Source organism: Protomyctophum parallelum (assembly GCF_964188405.1).
Source record: "Protomyctophum parallelum genome assembly, chromosome: 14".
Lineage (NCBI taxonomy): Eukaryota > Metazoa > Chordata > Actinopteri > Myctophiformes > Myctophidae > Protomyctophum > Protomyctophum parallelum.
In genome coordinates, this window is record NC_139709.1 from 44,204,460 (window position 1) to 44,223,624 (window position 19,165).

The window sequence follows — 19,165 nt, forward strand, 5'->3', positions numbered from 1 at the left end:
AACCACTTAAACCCCTAACATCCGTATTGCGGGGGAAGCTTCGACAAGCTCACAGCGCAACGCAATGTGAGCTTGTCGATTGGCTATTTTCAGCTGAAGCTGTCCACATAACGGAAAACAGAAAAGACACTAGGATGGAGCCCTGAGGGACTCTGTTCAACTATATGGGGTTTAAGTGGGTTTTTTTTTGTTTTTTGTACAAAGAAGTATTTCCAAAACAATTTACATATATTCCCCCCCCCCCCACATCCCCATGGCAGCACAAATACAAACAAAATCTTATCACAAAATGATTTGACAATAAATACAGAACAAAATAATGACAAAACGAAAAATAAAACGAAAATAAAACACATTACATACAGTTAAACAAACAAATGCACAGTTCCCTACCCCCACCCCTGGGGGTTTAAGTGGTTAACCCATTCTGACCTGAGATCAGATTCTAAAAATGTCTACAAGCTCGTAGCGCGCCACTCGCGCTATGAGCTTGTAGATCTGCTATTTTCCAATAGGGGTTCCCGCCCAAAATGGGTTAAGACAAAAAAAAACACCCACAGTCCTCGGGATATAGCAAATGGCTTCAGCAATACGGCAGACAACAAAATACAGCCTTTTCTGCACAATATATTTCTCAATTTCAATTCCAACTTACTTCAAGCACATACAATGCAATCAGAAAGTGAATACATTTTGAACCATTTATTTTGTATAAATGTAATTACTAATTAGCCTACCACTCGAAAGTGGCCTTTCGGGTCACAAATGTTTTGAGCTTGCTATTTCACCCACGTGCAACCAAGTAGTCATATAAATCAGGCATTAGGTGCCCCTTAGGTGAGGTTGTCTCTAGCATGCAACAGATACACAGACGGCTATACAGACTGGTATACGCGCTGCAAGCTTGATACCATGTGAGGCGAGCTAACAATAAAGTACTATATCATATAAAATCATACACCCTGGCACACAGACTGGTATACATATTGGTATACAGACTGGTATTATTGCTATAAAAGGTACACAGACTGGTATACTTGTAGGTCTGAAGACTGTGTTTATTGTGTGTTTTTTTACATCTAGTATTCTGACTCTCTGCCCCAGGCTGTTTCTGTAACTAAGAATATGTTCGTAGTCAACCCTGTCTAAATAAATAAAAAGAAACGATGAATAAGAAAATAAGTGCCTCTCACTCACACGGCACTGTACGACGTGGACAGACACGCAAAGTCTCGGGACTCATGTCCATGAGTGCCGATAGTACGTGGATGCACGCAACATACACTTGGGAAAAACAGATACAGCACAAAGCATAGCTTGTGCTTCTCTCTCACATGCGCACGCACACACACACACACACACACACGCACACACGTAAAGCCACTGGAACACCTTTGAAGAACACACCAGGCAGCGAGCTCTGAAGCAGCCTCGGGTTGACAGAGTTCATTTGAGAGATGTGAAATATGTATGACAGAAGACTCTGCTTGGGGAGAGAGAAGAGATGAAAATAGAGAGAGAGAGAGAGAGAGAGAGAGAGAGACAGAGACAGAGAGAGACAGAGACAGAGACAGAGACAAGGACAGACAGAGAGAGAGAGAGAGAGAGAGAGAGAGAGCAACAAAATGACGGAGGGACCGACGAGAGGAGATGCAAGCAGAGGAGAGAGGGGGGCCGGCTGAAAAACAGCCACATTCGACAGCCAGGCGAAAGGAAGTAATGCTGGCTGAATAAGACATTGTCATTTCAAGTTCATTAGCTCGCTGCAGCACTCCTGGGAGAGACGCGAGGGAGGCCGGTGCTCCCTTTTAGCACCACTGAGGGCAGGAGAACAAGCCCTCCCTCCCTCTCGCCGTCCTTCTATATACTTACAGTTCCCCCACTTCTCTCTGTCTCTCTTTCACACATCCACAGACCTCAGGTTGTAAAAACGGAGCGCGATAAAGAGACTTTTTGAGGAAAGATGAAATCAATGAGTGAGTGAGAGAGAGAGAGAGAGTGAGCAGGAAATAGGAAAAAAAAGTGGGGGAAGTCAGTCCCATGGCAACACACATAATTTCAAATGCTAATTACATACATATTTTCCTCTGTGTAATTGTATTTTTCCATGTTGCCCCTCCTGTCACAAGGCCTTAGTCATCTTCTGGTCAGTCATTTCCAGTCACCCCACTCAGCCTTGAGATCTGAACTGCCCACCATCTGGTCAAGCCAAAGCCACCATGCCATCATGACCTGCATTCCTGAACAACAAATGACTTTTAAAAGACACGGCATGTCATGAATCATGCCTGAATGTGACTTGACCAGACCAGAATTACCGGTATTACATAACGTAAATATCTGAGATAATCACAATTATTTTGCAGACTTGGTTCACAATGGTTTATGGTTTATGGTTTCCATGTTGAAACATGTTCAAAGATTTTCAGAAAATTGTGGAATATAGACAACCTACAAGCTCACAAATCACGATGTGACGTGTTGTGTGAGCTGAAAAGTATGACGTTAATACATTTGCCAGTCATTTAGTACATTTACGTTATTTGTCTTAACGCAATTAAAAACACAATTAAATCACAATAATGAATGTGTACGACGATGAACCATCAACTAAAACGTCATAATCGTGACAACCTAAAATGTGAAAGCACTGTGTGTCTGAGAATTTGTACATTTCCAATGGAAGCGATTGGCCCAGGAATGAAACCCATGCCGAGAATGCTGCTTCAGAATTTATAAAAACTGCACCACAGGGTTGCTGAGGAATAGCGGGGTGGTGTTAAAGTGGGGCGAGATACCAAAAGAATAACCTATATTGCAAAGCCGGAGGATTAATTTTGGTTCTCTGCTCGCTGCACCGTAGCAGTGTGTTCTCTGTTCTTTATGTCTGTTTAATAATGACGACCCCCTCTGCGGAGCCCGAGCAGAGGGTAGCACGGGTAGGAACACAGAATGAACGCTGTAAAACTCTGCCACGCTGCGCCTGCGACGGCCCCACAAGCATCCGGAGAGGGAAACACACAAGATTCCTCTTTAATTACATTCAAACTCGGAGCACAGAAGAAGGTGCAAGTAAGAGAGAGACGGGGAACCCCTAGGAAGTATATATATTTTTTCTAACCCCTCTTCATTTTTCTTTTATAAAATGTATTCACTTTGTTAACTCATTGAAAGTTTTAAATGTTTATAAAATTATGACAGATATCTGAAGTTATTATTATCTGGTTAGCTTAACGGGTGCTATAGCTAGCACTAAACTAGCGCTGGACCGGAAACAAGACTTCTGTGATAACTGTAATCTTAAAACGCTTATTTTTCGTAATGCTTTCTCAGATTGAGGTGTTTGATCAAAACCGGTAGTGGCCCACGATGTTAGCAGCCCACGATGTTAGCGGCCCACGATGTTAGCAGCCCACGATGTTAGCGGCCCACGATGTTAGCGGCCCACGATGTTAGCAGCCCACGATGTTAGCGGTCCACGATGTTAGCGGCCCACGATGTTAGCGGCCCACGATTTTAGCGGCCCACGACTTACTGTATAAATAGACGGTAGCCAAATTAGCTTTAGGCGATTTTGCTTCCGGTTCATTTTGGGTTGAATTTTTGGATCTTCAAAATAAAAGTCCCGGCTGGATCCAGTGGCAATGAAGGGACTATAGAGTGTCGCAGTCCCGCCCCCTCGAGAGACCCGGAAAATAAATCCCAGTTCATTTTCCTCATAGACTTTTCAGAAAGTATTTATTTAAAAGACGTTTACGCTGCGAACAAAGCCAACTCTTGACAAATCATGACATAGAAAGTAGAAAAAAAACACTTTTTGTTGTTTTTCTTCTTTGTAATTATTTGTTTGGTCCAAAATATTGTGTTTGTTGTCATGATTTGTCACGACTTGAGTTGGCTTCGTACGACGCTTAAAAGGTATTTAAATAAATACTTTTTGACAAATGCATTGGGATTCATTTCCTGGGCCTGGTGTCGTCATGAAAGGGGGCAGGACTGCGACGCTCTACAGACAGAAACTATTCTTTATAAGCTGGAAACGATGCCCCCCTGTTTGTTTCATACAGAACGTATAAATCGTGCATAATATTATATTATATGAGGTTGGCTTTAAAGACCTAGTGAAATGAAAAATACAGGCATTTTATTTTGTACTTTCACCCTGAAACGGAAATCTGTGTGTTTTTGAACCAATCAGAACGTCTCATCCCTCCGGGGTATGGGATGTAGATCCGCTACAAAGTCACAGAGAGACGGGCAGCAAAGCTCATGGCTTATTTCTAACCTATAATGTTTTCAGATACATATTTTAGCATGCTGATGAAGTTTAAATCGAGTAATACACTGTCTGGATGTCATCCTGAATGAGATTAAAAACGGAGTAGTTCTGTAATCAGAAGCAGCTGTGCAGCAATAAAACAGGTGAATGAAATCAAGATTCATTTTAATTCATGCTGGACCTCGACACGTCATCACACATCATGTTTTCGTTCAAAGGAAGTAATAAAATTTGGATTTTTTATTGTTATTGCCGTAGTTTTGGCATTCATTGTTAGGTATACCCATATGATCACTCCAGATATGGTCTAAAAAAGTGTGAAAAACATATTTGTCATTTCACTTTAAAGGTGATCTGCACGCAGTGCACGGTATTGGTGCAGTTTATGTGGATCTTGGGATCCACATAGAAATGGCGTGGCTCCAATGTGGATTTCAGACTTGTGACCAGCCTGTAACATCAGCCATCTACAGTTTGACCGTATAGTCTTTCAGCTGCCATGTTAAGCGGTCAGACGAGGGTGCCGCGTGTATTTTCAGATCACATTTTAATGATATAATGCTGTTCCGGATGGATAAACAACTTTACGTTATTTTGTATTGGTATCACAAATAAATAAATACTGTACATAACGTATTTTTTTTATGAAAGTGAAATTATCATTACAATCTTAGTGTTTTGGCTTATTTGGGGGCACACTTGCAATACCTTCACCGCCCACCGGTTGAGAATGACTGGTTGGTCTGTATGAATCCAAATGAGGGCAGTGTTTCAGCGTGATCACAGCCCCATTGATTTACATTATGAAATTAATTAAATATTTCAAAACGTATAAAACATCAAACAAAACATAATTTAGCCGTACTTCTGTGGCCTACTGGCAATGTACACAAGAACTTTTGCACAGATCCGTCCAGCGGTTTGCAAGATCAGTGCCAGATCCCGCGCGCACACACACACACACACACACACACACACACACAGTGATAGACGGCTAGCCTCTGGCAGAGCCATGCTATAAAAACTCCCAAAGCAAGAGGTGAAACTCAAACTTGACATTTCAATCTTAGTTGCATCAGTGGATCAAATCAGGCGATACCTAGTGACTTTGAAGTTCAGACTGTCATCATCATACAGGAGCAGAATGTGCTGATAGCCTGATACTCCATTCAGAATGAACTGGGAAAGACTGATTCAATACAAGCGCCATTATTAATCCCATTAGGGGAGAGAAACACGGAATCATACAACAAAACATGAATTGTCCGTATAGTAACTGTAACTGTAACCAGGCAGAAAGAGACAGAGAGAGGGAAGGAAAGAGAGAGAGGGCGAAAGATAATGTGAATTCATGTGAGATTGTGTCTTGATAGGGTCCATAGGGACTTGTGAATGCCGAGTTAATAAGAAGAATTACGACAAATATTCATGAGCTATGGCAAAATCAGCAAATTAAAAAGTCAAAGATGTGCCAGTTTGTCATTGTCAAATGATGTCTCGGGTCGAGGGAGACAGCAGTGCGGAGACATTGTTCCCTTGACTTAATTGCAGAAGCGTAGTTCCAGTTCGGAAAGATTACGGCAGGATAATGTGAACGCCTCAGGAGGAATACTTCACGAGTCGCTGGAGACATGGGAGGTAAGATTCGCCGGAGACTGGGGGGTTTCAAACCACTCGGAATGCCAGCAATATTGGCCTCAATTACACACACACAGACATCTGGATACATCTGCCCTCTCTGAGGACGTCGGCAATTGAGCGCTGTTAATAAGAAGTTGGTGCCAAAATATGGGCCCCTGGTGAGCAGAGAACAGAAATGATTGTTTAATGAACAGTGTGTACTGTGTAGTGGTGAGTGACCTGCCAGCTGAATGTGTACACTGTATTGTATATACTGTACTAGTCCTTACCCGTTCTGAATATATGAACAGCAAATGATGTTCAGTGGAAATGTGATAGGGGGGGGGGATTGTTAAACGGCTAATTAAACGTAAGTTTAATAAGGAAATGCTGTAGTACAATCATAAGTACACCATTGATGTGTGATGTAAATTTGGTGGTGATATTCTGTGTATAAATGGAAGTTATTGAATATTTTCGTTCACGTTAACATGCCCCTGTCAGAACTGTCAGAGCTGGCTTTCAGGTGCCTGTGCCACGCAACCCGCGCGTTGGCCGCGATGCTTCCCAAAGAAGAAGTTATGTCGACTGACGCAAGAGTAGCTAGTAGTATCGGGGTCCGAGTTGTTTTCCCCGTGTGGGTCTGTTGCGCAGAAAAATGTTCTTCGTGGCATGTTGTTTGTTGTATGTAATATCTGACCATATGTAACGGTCAGATATCTCTATCACTGCTACGAATTATTTAAATCACGGGTTGTGAATGATCTCCTCTTAGGATACGATTGATAAAGGGAATGTAATGAAAATAGCCTAAATAAGCAAGCCGAAAACAGTCAGAAACAAAACTCGCGTTAACCTTTTATCTCAAGTCAAATGAAGGAATCAACAGTTATACACACACAGAGTTGAATGAATGAGTGAATGATCCGAAACAAATGTCCGTGTCTCGCGCACACACGCGCGAGCTCCCTTATTGTTTTGTATTGTTCCGTGTTTCCAAACAAAGTCTGTTGCCCCCAGAGTTCCTTCCCAACGTAACACTCCCTCCAAAGCAAAGTAAAGGTGATAAAATAAACGTAATCCATCCCCGTAGCGAACGTAATCCAGTGAAGGTATAGGCTACTCCAAACAAAGAGGAAGAAGAAAACCCTCGGATCCTACTAAGGTAGAGTGTTCGCCTCGACAGCAGCCAGAGCGAGGGGGAGGGGCCAAATTTTATAGGGCACTATTTGTTGTGTTGCGCCGGTAGCTAGAGGAAGCATGCCAGTGGGGTAACAGTGAGAACGGTGGCCTGTGATACAGGTGTCGCTAAGGGGCGGAGGTGTGTGAGGAATTCACTAATAAATTCATTATTAATCATTAATGTGTCGTTACGCCCTCCATATTCATATGATCAATGCCTGTGTGAAAAGTGGGAGCGATTGGTGCCGGCAATGAGGAGATAATGCGGTGTTTCTGACAGACAGACAGACAGACAGACACACAGACAGACAGACAGACAGACAGACACACAGACAGACAGACAGACAGACAGACACACAGACATTCGGTGAATTATAGTATGATGTGTTGTGGCAGCCAGGAGACACATTTTGGGGGACTCGACAGTGACGGTGACGAAGCCTTGGGGATTATACCGTACATACTGTATCTCTCCATCAGCTCGCCTCCTGTTTTTACTCTTTTGGGATCCCAGCAGGAGCTGACTCAAAGGATATCCTTCTAGGTTGTGTGTGTATTTATTTTCAATGTAATGCTAAAGTTACAGTCCCTGTGCGACAGTGAGGGTTTGTGTGTGTGTGTGTGTGTGTGTGTGTGTGTGTGTGTGTGTGTGTGTGTGTGTGTAAACGGCCTCCCTAGAGTTATATACTTACTTGCAGGTGGGTATTGCACACCGAAAATAGCAAAAGCACTATGTTTGGCGTGCGACACCTGCGCGAGACCCAGTATAAACCAGGCATCACATATCCACAAGTGCAGGCAGCAAGTGTGTCATGGTGTATCCATCACGCTTCGGTGTGCCGCGCATGGTAGGGCATAGCCTGTCGCAGTGTAAAATTCTTAGCAGGGTCCTGCACTTGGTCAGGGTGGTGGGCATGTTGGTGTGTGGACCTGTGCCATCTGCCAGGCAGTGGGGGGTGGGGGGTGAGCACTGCTGTATAATGCAAGAGGACAGCCTCACAGGGCGCTAATACTGAGTCCCTGTCAAGAGGACAGCCACACAGGGAGCCAATACTGAGTCCCTGTCACTTCAAATACTCACCTTGTCTACAGACGCCACAGCTAGAGGTGACATGATGCACACCAGCTGGGACTGCCTGCAGTACCTTTGTGCACACACATGCACACTTGCACAGCCACCCACACACACACATGCGCGCACGGCCGCACGCACACACATGCCTGCCACACATCACACACAGTGACAGCAGGGCGAGATGAAGATGGTTTATGTCATCCCTTTGCTACTGCTTTAGAAGTCACATCTGTGACACAGTTTCACACACACACACACACACACACACACACACACACACACACACACACATGCACGCACGCACGCACGCACGCACGCACGCACGCACGCACAAAAGTAGATCTGAGAGGAGTCTTGCTGTGATGGTGGAATAATTCTAGGTTTGACAGAACCTATTTCTCGAGACAAAAGAAGAGCTGCCAGACTGTGCCCCAGACAAGGATGGTGAGCGCACGCGCACGCACACTCACGCGCGCACGCACACTCACGCACGCACGCACACTCACACGCACTCACGCACGCACGCACACTCACGCACGCACGCACGCTACCACCACCACCAACAACACAGGTGTGTTCGTTATAATTGTATCAATAATTGTGATAACGCAAAGCAATTTTGAACAAGGTCGATTTTTCACAGTGAGGAAAGGCATCAACCTGTATGAATGAGACATCAAACTACCATTGTGTATATGAATAGTTTTGATGCAAAATCATTACTGGTGATTTTCATATTATACGAAAATTGGATCATGCAGGGGTAATTTGCAGTTAGCAATATAATATTGCATGTGCTTAAACCTGCCTATCACACCATAAAAAGAGAGATACAAGATGGCATTTACATCAATCCTAAATCATGCTCGCAGTCCAGTGTTGCAGACTGTGGATTAGAAAATGGTATTTTTCCTAAACTGTAGAACTGGAAACAGCGAGAACAAAATCAGGAAATGTTTATCAGACCGTCGATGCCTCTTGCCAGACACAAAGCCTGCGAAATTGCTTGATTGCTTTCAAGTCTTGTGCTTTGGACCATCAACAGGCGGTGAGTGCATCCCATTTATCGAAGGCTTTTGTCTCCCATATGCGCTTGTTCACACAGCGCTCCAGAGCTAGCGACTAACTGAACATGTCTGGACAGATTCGCCCGTCTGAATTTCCACTTTGCTAACGATTGCGGGGTGTACTAACTCCTAAAGAATTGGGCATGCCAAACGAGAAAAGGTTGAAATGGATCTAATTTATTCTCCGTGCTCCCCTTCATTGTAATGTTCTTCTGTCTTGCCCTTCCGAGCATTTCGACCATTCTCGGGGTCTGGCAGGGTCCAACGACCAGTCAGCAGTACTCGGTACTCTCAATCATCTCTTTAGACTCCTTCCTTCCTCTCTCTCTCTTTCTCTCTCTCTCTGGTGAACATCAAAGTCAGTGTGGTCTGTTTCATGCTCTCTGCAGCCCATTACGGCTTAATGCTTCAAGAGGCTTCTTATACTGACTTCAGCACTTTAACAAGTCCAGCACGTTCAGTTGGTAGGCAAAACACGAGTACACAGACGCACTCACATCCGCACGTGCACATAGAATACGGCGAGCGCACATGTGCGCGACACAAGAAACGGACCGTCGGGACAGCTATATGGTGGCTTTTAACTGTCATGGATTTATAAGCCCGGTAGACAGCGAGACAGAAATAACTGTTGCTTTTATCCGTGTGTGTGTGCGGGGGCAGCACCAGATGAATGGGGCCGTCCGTCACTCGTGGGCCCATATGCTGACATTAACCTTCAAATGAGCCCGGGCTCCTCTTATCTCTGAGTCAGGTAATGAGAGCCATTCACTCTCACCAGCAGTGCGAGCCTTTTTTCTATTGCTCCTCAAGAGAGCTAGACTACTGTTACCGCATTGTATGCAGAGCTGGGCACAGGAGTCAGACTAGAGCCATACCCATTTAACACGTTTGTGTCCAATGCCGATCCCCATTTTGGAGAGACCGCCGTTTACCAATATCTTCTTGACCAATATTTTGTCCTAAACAATTTGATCAAAGTTTGAGAACATATATATTAGTTAGAGTTCGGGCCACACACCTACGTTGCACCGATATCTACCCACATATGGACGTCTCTGTATCTACCTTTTATGCCCATATATGGTGATCCCTGATGTCATCAGTGTATGCCCATATATTGTTAAGGTTAGCCAACATAGCGTCGCTGAATTGAGAACTCCTTATATGGTTATGGCTGAGACTATAGTGACAGGAGCGTGATGATGTGGTCCTCCCACTATCCAATGGGGGGGCCACTTAAGCCCTCCCAAAAAATAACCAAACTACAATGGAAAATCACAACCTGTCTGTTCTAGTAGAGAAAAGCTTGAAAACCTTTGAAAACGTTCTCCTATAAAGCATGACATGCCCAAAATAGGCAGTTAGAACATGGTTGAAGGTCAGGACACACGGGTTGCAAAATTAGCCTGTACTGTAGTCGTCCAAAACAAAGTCAAACAACGGCTGACAGATCGGCCAAACCGACAGACATATCAGTTTGGCAGCTCTGCCTCTGCACAGGACATAAGCTGTGGATATATAACGGTCTACAGCGATGATGACTGCCCAGAATAGTAGTGACCACACAGTCAGCAGCAGCAGCAGCAACAACAACAACAACAACAACGCCAGGCCTTAGCTCAAAACACATGGTAATTACTGTCGAGCAGAAAACCTCTCATCTCCATATCCAACAGTTTTTGAGTGGTGCTAGCCACTATGTGTGACTATGTGTGTATGCCTGGCGTGCGTGCGTGCATGTAGTACAGTACACAGTACCCGTGCAGTACAGTACAGTACAGTACAGTACAGTACAACCTTCCATTTGTGTGCAACGGGATCCCGTCCGGCCTAAAGACAGACAGAGGCTTTAATATTTATTATTGACCCCTGGTGTATTTAATATTTTTTTGGGGGGGGGGGGGGGTATATTTCTGCCCGTGTTGTGGTAGGTTAAGGCTCAGATGGCCACCGGGGGGAAATGCGCTGGCAGCTGTGGGCTCTTACTATCTGTGTTTAACCTCTGTCTGGAGAGAGAGGCGCAGGGGGTCGCAGACACACGAGCAGCCATTATCATACCATTAGCCTCAGTCAGAGGGGTGACTTTGAGCCACAGAGAGAGATTATCTACGGCGCATGTGTCTAGTGCTGCACGGGGCGAGTATAGGTGGGTTGTCAATATGTGTGCATGTGTGTCCCTCCGTGCATGCATGCATACATACGTACATGTGCTTGTCAATGGTCAGACTTCAGTATTTACGTACAGTAGGCTACATATACATGCAATAAAAATCTTTAACAAACGCAAGCCATCACCAAAACACACACACGCGCAAGCGCGCACACACTTGCACAGAATGCACACCCGCAGCCATGCCCACACGAAATGTTAAAGCCATGCAACGCTACCATTAGCACAAATCAGAACATGCACATAATAACCCGTACTCTCATTCATGCTGCTGCACTCAGAATGTTCCCATCGTTTTCAGTGTGGGACCGATCAACCCATGTTTCCAGCCACAGGGCAGTCTTTAGCTGACAACAGTTCCTAGCAGGCCTAAAAGCCGTAGCGGCAAACCCACTGTATCATTAGCCAAACACTGGTTAGAGATGACACTTCAGTGCAAGAGACAGGGGGAGAGAGAGGGGGGGGGGGGCACTCATGGTCCTTGCCTACAGTATAGCAACCAGTAATCAACAACAACACTGATACCGCATGGGAAAGGCAATGTGATTTACCAAAGTGTTACCAGGCGCGGTACAGAGAGGTCCGGGGTATGAGCTTGTCTTGTGGTTGCACAGTAACTTCACACTGCGCATACAAAACTCATTCAGATAGTTACTCTATCAAACACGGGCTATAGTATCCCTTCTCTAATCTCTCTCTCTCTACAGTATGTTTCAGAGATGATCATCACAGAGATAAATGAAGAATGTCATCCCCCCTCAACGACAAACAGATCGTTAAGTCATCATATGGCCGTAATGACGGGGTGGGACAGGGAGGGGGCAGCGCGGGGAGGAGACGGATGAGGCGCGCGGAAATCAATCACGGCATCGCGGTAAACACAGACAAAAAAAAACATCTGTAGCCAAAAAAATGATCACATCTCGCCGGGCCAAAGCAAGGGGCCATTACCCTCGTTCCGAGAGCAATCAATCAACTTGTGATTGCTTGATTACTGACACGCCACTCGTTATTTCAGTTATATTGATAGAGGTTCCCATGTTCGGGTAAACACGGGTCTCAACACTGTGACAACAGACTCTTCGTCTTCAGTCCCTCCCTTGTAGCCTTTCCTCCTGGGTAAATGATCCAGTGAAAGAGGACGGGGCCAGATGCAAGCAGTGCAGCTGCGATTGTTTCATCTCTCAATCAGAATTGTCAAATAAAGCCAAGGCAAGGTGAATTATGACAACGGTTCTCAGAACACGGAATATATTTTACTAAACGGTTTTAGTCCGACATTGTGATGGACTTTACCAGCTATGGCAGGGGGAAGAGAGAGAGAGAGAGAGAGAGAGAGAGAGAGTGTGTGTCACTGGCACGTGTCCAATGAAGCAATCGAAGCAATTGCTCCACTACAAAAAGTAGATTTTATTTTTTGTGAATTACACCTGATCAAAGCCACGGTAAGAAATAATCACCACTAAACAGAAACAGAGACAAATGTCCACAAATGCAGTGCGTGTGTGTGTGTGTGTGTGTGTGTGTGTGTGTGTGTGTGTGTGTGTGTGTGTGTGTGTGTGTGTGTGTGTGTGTGTGTGTGTGTGTGTGTGTGTGTGTGTGTGTGTGTACTGGCACCACTAGTCCACTATAGACATTTGCAGATACATATTTTATATGGAGGAACACTAACAGTAGCGTGTCATGTCCAGGTGGTGGCCTGGGGTTGCTCAGACCAACCCTGGAATCACATGGCCACCCCAGGTTTCCGAACATCTAAACAGAAAAAGTCCATCATTGCAAATTGCGATGGTTGTGGTTTATTTGGTATACTTTGGTATATATATAATTCAACACGCATATGCCTGTAACACAATATAATCATGTTTACACATGGGGATAAATTCATGTAATGCATTTCAAAAGACAAAAAATTAAAATGACTAATAAATGAACTACTAATAAAATTGTAATTAATTGATATGGCGGCAACACCATATAGTGTGTATGGTGCCACTCTATTCTTGTGTTGCCATTTTTAGGCTTATTCACCTTTACATTTTAAATACAGCAATGAAAGACGAAAAATGTCCATGTATGGTGCCGAAATTGGCGCTGTGATTGGCCGTTGTGATTGGCTGGAAGGTGTGCCATTCTGCGCTCTGATTGGGTGAGCATCGTATAACACCCGCTATGTGGGTGTGACATATAAGTGGCAGATATTCCATGCTCAAAAATGTAAGGACGGAATTTGCGCCAAAATGTTCAAATGTACTAACAGAGGAAAGATGACAGAGCACGGACCCTCCTTCACCTGGGTGAAATGTACTCACAATGCACACAACCAAATTCACCGCATTCAGCAAAAAAAAAGAAAAAATGAATAATGTCATATCCCCAAACAGGTAGACTAGTGTTAATAATTAAAGCAGAGCCTATGGGTAGAGAATCCAAAAATGGTAATTAATGCCATTTGATGCATATGCTCGTGCATGAATGCGTACATGAGTCTGTGTGTGGGCGCGCACTCATACTTAACCCATTCTGAACGGGCACCCATTTTGGTGTTGAGCATCATGTCGTGCTTTAGCTATTTAAAAATCGCAGATCTACAAGCTCATATCGCGCCACCGAGTGGCGCGATACGAGCTTGTAGGTCTGCTATTTTTTTTAAATCGAAGACACTTTTAGAATCTGATCTCAGGTCAGAATGGGTTAATAATGAAACTGTCAGGATGTAATAGAATTTTTTTTAATCTGATCTCAGGTCAGAATGGGTTAATCTCCCCCTGCATGTGCCGCACTTGGTCCAGCCCAGTCCAAAATGTCTGGACACGCCACTGTCCAGGAATTCACGTTAGAGACACTGTCAATTATTATCCCATGAACAAATTTCCCGCAAATCCACCCAGCCAAATTCTCTGGCTTTGACCCAGTCTTGTTCTACCATTCCCCCCCCAATGGGAAAACATGACAAAAGTACATCAAGTGCGTTCAATGTGCAATGAACTGTAGCTGTGTCATCACCGCGTGAACCCTATATCATCCATATTCTGGGCATGTCATAATAGTCGAAGGTTCAGCAAAAATAGTACATCTACAAGCTGCGTCGCATAACGCCGTGTTATGAGCATTTAGAGCTGCGATTTTTGACAGAGACTTGGTGTAGACTAGGGGACCAAGGAGTGGAACAAGTTTAGAGTGCCGTGAAACATGATCATCATGCACTATAAATACTTCATACTTCATGCTAGATACTAGCATGAAGATTTTTTTTCAAAAAAGGAAAAAGTGTACAGAAAGTGTTAAAATAGAAAGTGTTAAAAAAAAGTGGTGCAAAGGTTTTCACCTTAGCACCACACACCCTAAAGTGGTGTATTTGCGATTGGGCCTGACTCAAAGGCTTTCAGCTTTCAGGAGGAAACCAAAAATACACAGGAAAGACATATTATAAGCACAGTTAGGACACCTGGGGGTCTATTAGAGAGTAATGTTAACTCACATAGAAAACAGAAAAAGTACAAAAACCACAGCACTCCATCTTTAAGTGGTTAAAAACAAGGGTTCTCTTGAACCCGTTCTAGAATGTGGATGCAGCCACTGCCCTGCCTTCCCTTCCCACCCACACACAGCATCCATGTGGATGGGGTCAGTGCATGACCTTGAGTTGGACCCAGCTGCCCGTACATTAGGCTGATCAAGTGCTGGCGTCTCACAGCGGGAAATGTTCCCCTCCAGCCTCCACACAAATGTCAAGAATCATCCTCACCGTTCAGGTGGCTCATAATTTGGACCAATAAATTATGCTTTCATATTTTACTGAGGTGTTTAACATGCCAGACTGCAGCGTACGAGCGGTTATTTATGTCCAAGAGCCATGGAAAAAGAAATGGCCCATACAGTACATAGCCATGGTCCCCTCCCTCCCCTCTCTCTCGGTTATGCGCCAGATGGACAGTTCCCTGCACTGAAGTTGTGGGGCCTCTAAGGACTGCAATGTCCGTGTTGTCTGTCCGTTGGTCTTTCTATCCATCTGTGCACCACTTTGGTCCCAAACTAAAAAAAAGACTCGCTAGATTGCTGTGGAATATTATGCTGTGCATGTTCAAGTTCCCTGGAGGATGAACACTATAATACAGATTTTGGTAACCCCTGTGTCTTTTCCTCTAGTGCCACCCCATAGGCCAAAATGTTCACTTGCACACAAGCTATCTCAAAATATAATGGTTTGATTGCCATGTGACTTGGCGAGTGATTTCATGCTCCCTAGACTAGAGGATGAACCATACACATTTGGGTGACCCCATCCAGTGGCTGGCCTCTAGCGGGAAAGTAAGTATGTCAGAGGGGCTTATTGTGGGATATCGGCCGAGTATGCAGGAGTCTATCCCCGTTACTTAACAATGCACTAGATCCCTGGGAGATAGAGCTCCATACCCATCATCAGCTCCCAGTACTTGCCGCACCCAAGCCAAGCCGTGCTGAGTTGCTGGTGCCCGGTGTCGAGACCATGACCTTGTGGTCCAAAGGCAAGAGCTCTACTGATAATTGGTAACCCCATACCCCTTCCTCTAATATATGACCTCCGCTCCTCTCATTTTCTGATTTAGTTTTCAGTCCTGTCATACAGACATTGTAAGAATGACGACGTCAGTGGCTTTTAGCCCATTCATCTTGTATTACATTACTTGTACTTTCTGGCTGTCATTGATTGCCAGTCCGGCATGTCATGCACATTGTTCATTGTCTTGTAAGTTGTTTTGGTCCTATGTTTCATGTTCTTGCACGCTGACCAAAACAAATTCCTGTGTGTTTTTCTACTTGCAGGCAATAAAGTAGTTCTGAGTTCTTGAACCTTTTTTTTTCCCCTTCCACATTCTTTCTGTCTCTCGTATCTCCTTTTGACCCTCCCTGGTTCTCCATCATCACTCTACCTGTGTCGCTCATCTCTCTCTTGATTTTCTTTCATTTCTCATCTGTCTCCCTGTCTTGTCTGTCTCCATGGCTTTCTCTTTTTCTAACAGGCATTGGCAAGCATTGACCTGAGACATGAGTGCACTGCATGCCATTGATTGAAACGGGAGGAATAGCTGGTGTCACGACAGAGACAGATCTGTTCCTCAACGCTTTATGGATTGCAGACGTTTGGAAGAAAGAGGGTTGTCGAAGGGAACCAGCACTGGCGCTAATTCTGTCAATTGATTTATACTGTATGGTTAATCAACTTGATTAGGAGTGTCCCATTACTTCAAGGCCCTCTCTAGCTTATGATGTATGGCATAGTGACACTAGCTAACAGTTTCATCACATTACTGTCCCACCCTCAAATCATATAAGCTCGCTCATTTCCTATCAGTGTAATCGCTGGAAGCGATGTGTCTTTGCACTGGAAATCACTCCGAGGGGGGATTCCCCTTTGGGTTAAGCGATAGATGTTTAGTTTCCACTGCAGGAGGCCCTGGTTTGAATCCAAGTGGTTACACATGAATGGGTAAAGTTGTAAGAATGCTGGGAACCACAGACATTTTCCAGGTGAATACCACCTAATTCTGGCCTTTAAAATCATCAAACTAATTATAATATCTCCAACGGCCTGAGAATAGGAGTGTACGTACATACCTGCCCTTTCGCCTTGGCAAACACTATATTCCTTGTAACTGGAAAATTATGGAAACATATGGCGACTGGTCTGGAATATATTCTAGGACATGGTTCCTGAATTGCAATTGATAGTTGTCATTTAAATTCAAAAATTAAATTTCACATATAGGCCTATACGCACGTACATACATTCCTTCTATTAATGAGTTTTGTTTCCACAATGACTCATTTTTGAAGAATGCCAGCGTTCTCTCTATACACTGGCATACATATAGGCCTCTAGGAATAACATTGATTATGTGCAGTCTTAAAATGGACCGTTATTTCCCTTTCAGCTGTGTCTAGGCGAATGGTTCTGTAAATATGCACGGTCATGGTCTCACTCCTTGTTAACGTATGTACTATACTGTAACTGTAGACCTGCAAGTGTGTGTGTGTGTGTGTGTGTGTGTGTGTGTGTGTGTGTGTGTGTGTGTGAGAGCTGTGCACGGAATTCCAGGGAAGGCACATAGCCTATGTAATCATCTGAACTGCAGACTGGCTTGTGACTGCGTCTATGAAAAGCCCCCTCTGACATCAGACCATGGCACATAGTATGCAACATCATATTTGCACGGTTATGCCGCGTGGTCAAGTGACCGCCTGTTCATTTACAAGGGAGACCTTGGAAATAACAGACATTTAGAGAAAACATTATAATAAGGAAAAAACTCAACAAAACGGTAAAGGAAGGCAACAGCTTATATATAGGACATATCCAGCTGGAAGACAAAAGCTGTGATAGGCTATCTATGTCATCTCGCCATAGATTTCCAAAGGGGTCTAAAAAAGATACAGTCAGTCGCTCTACATGAGCTCTTGTCTGGAAAGTTCATATAGCCTAGTATTCACCACTCAAGCTCACATACATTAAATGTTTACTGAAAACTAAACTGGTGACTGGTGGAAAGGGCATTTCCCCGTTAATTTAGTGTACGAGAAATCCACCCATTATCAGTTCCATCTGGGCTCCAATCAAAGATGCCACACTGCAGGTGCAACACGAACGCCGATTCGGTCCAGCAGGGAGCGAGTGCGCACAGCGACAACACGCCACGCGCACCGTAAAAAAACATTCAGCTTTATCTTACCTGATATCTCAGTCTGAGGGACACCTTCCAGTGGAAATCCTTTGCCGCTATAAAACTGTCTGATATCCGAACAACTCCGGGCTTTGCTCGTCCCTTTGTCCCCGTTAGCCGGCGCCGCCAGTGCGCACAGTAGCAGAGCCGCTACGAGCAAGGCATCCATCCCAGAACAGCTGTGTGTGAAGCTATACTTTCAAATCAGCCAAACTAAACTGCAGATCCCGCACGGTGAAGTGAGTCCTGAACGGCTTCCACCCCCTGCTGCGCTGTCTCTCCAGTAGCCCGTAGCACTGTTGTTGTTGTTGTTGCTGCAATGTTAACTATCCTTGTCGGACAGTTCTCTCCTGGTTCCCTTCGATCGGTCTGGGGTCCGCGCACGGAGTGTCAGCCACACACACAGTCACAGATCACTGCTCCCGTTTATTCCGAGCGTTGAATTGTTTCCCAAATAGCTGTGGCCTCTCTCTGCGCGCCGGGGTCTAATAAAAGGTGGTGGTCCCGTCACTTCCAGTTTCCACCGTTGAGGGTTTAATTGAAAGGCTTTACCTATACGGGGAAAGCAACAGAGAAAAGAAGATATGGGTTACAAACACACATTGACCAAAAATAATTCAACTCGGTGCAAAAATAGCATTGGAGCTGACGCCGTGCTGTCTGGTTTGCGTCTATGGTTCTGTGTCGCATGCCTACCGGCAATGACAGCTCCCGGGATCGGTTTGAGGGGGCGCACTGGTCTTTAGAACAGCGAAACCCTCCAGGTTCGTTCAGGTCTACCGCACGACGGGACGATGCTGTCCCTGCTCTGCCATTCGGTGGAATGAGGAGGAGGACGAGAGAGAGAGAGAGAGAGAGAGAGAGAGAGAGATGGAGGGAGGGAGAGGAAGAGGAAGAGAGGTATAGGGATCAGGGAGCTACTGCAGGAAAGCTCAGTTTCCACATGGAAGTTTTCCCCAGACTTAGTCCTCATGGCATTTTCTTTTATGCTTTAAAAAAAAAAGAATTATGCTATTTTAATTTATTATATAGGCTATATATTTTTTCTTCGTCGTTTTAAAATAAGTC

The 19,165-nt window shown here is 44.6% G+C and overlaps 1 protein-coding gene across 1 annotated transcript in view; it reads right to left on the reverse strand.

Annotated features, from left to right (window-relative positions):
- gpc1b (glypican 1b) overlaps positions 1-18,914 on the reverse strand; it is a 113,826-nt gene extending 94,912 nt beyond the window's left edge. The window contains exons 1-2 of the mRNA XM_083782289.1: positions 18,794-18,914; positions 18,107-18,649 (exon numbers count right to left, since the gene is read on the reverse strand). Coding sequence (XP_083638415.1) covers positions 18,107-18,266 — 160 coding nt within the window. The 5' untranslated portion in view covers positions 18,267-18,649; positions 18,794-18,914. The remainder of the gene's footprint in view (positions 1-18,106; positions 18,650-18,793) is intronic.
- Between the last annotated feature and the right edge of the window lie 251 nt (positions 18,915-19,165).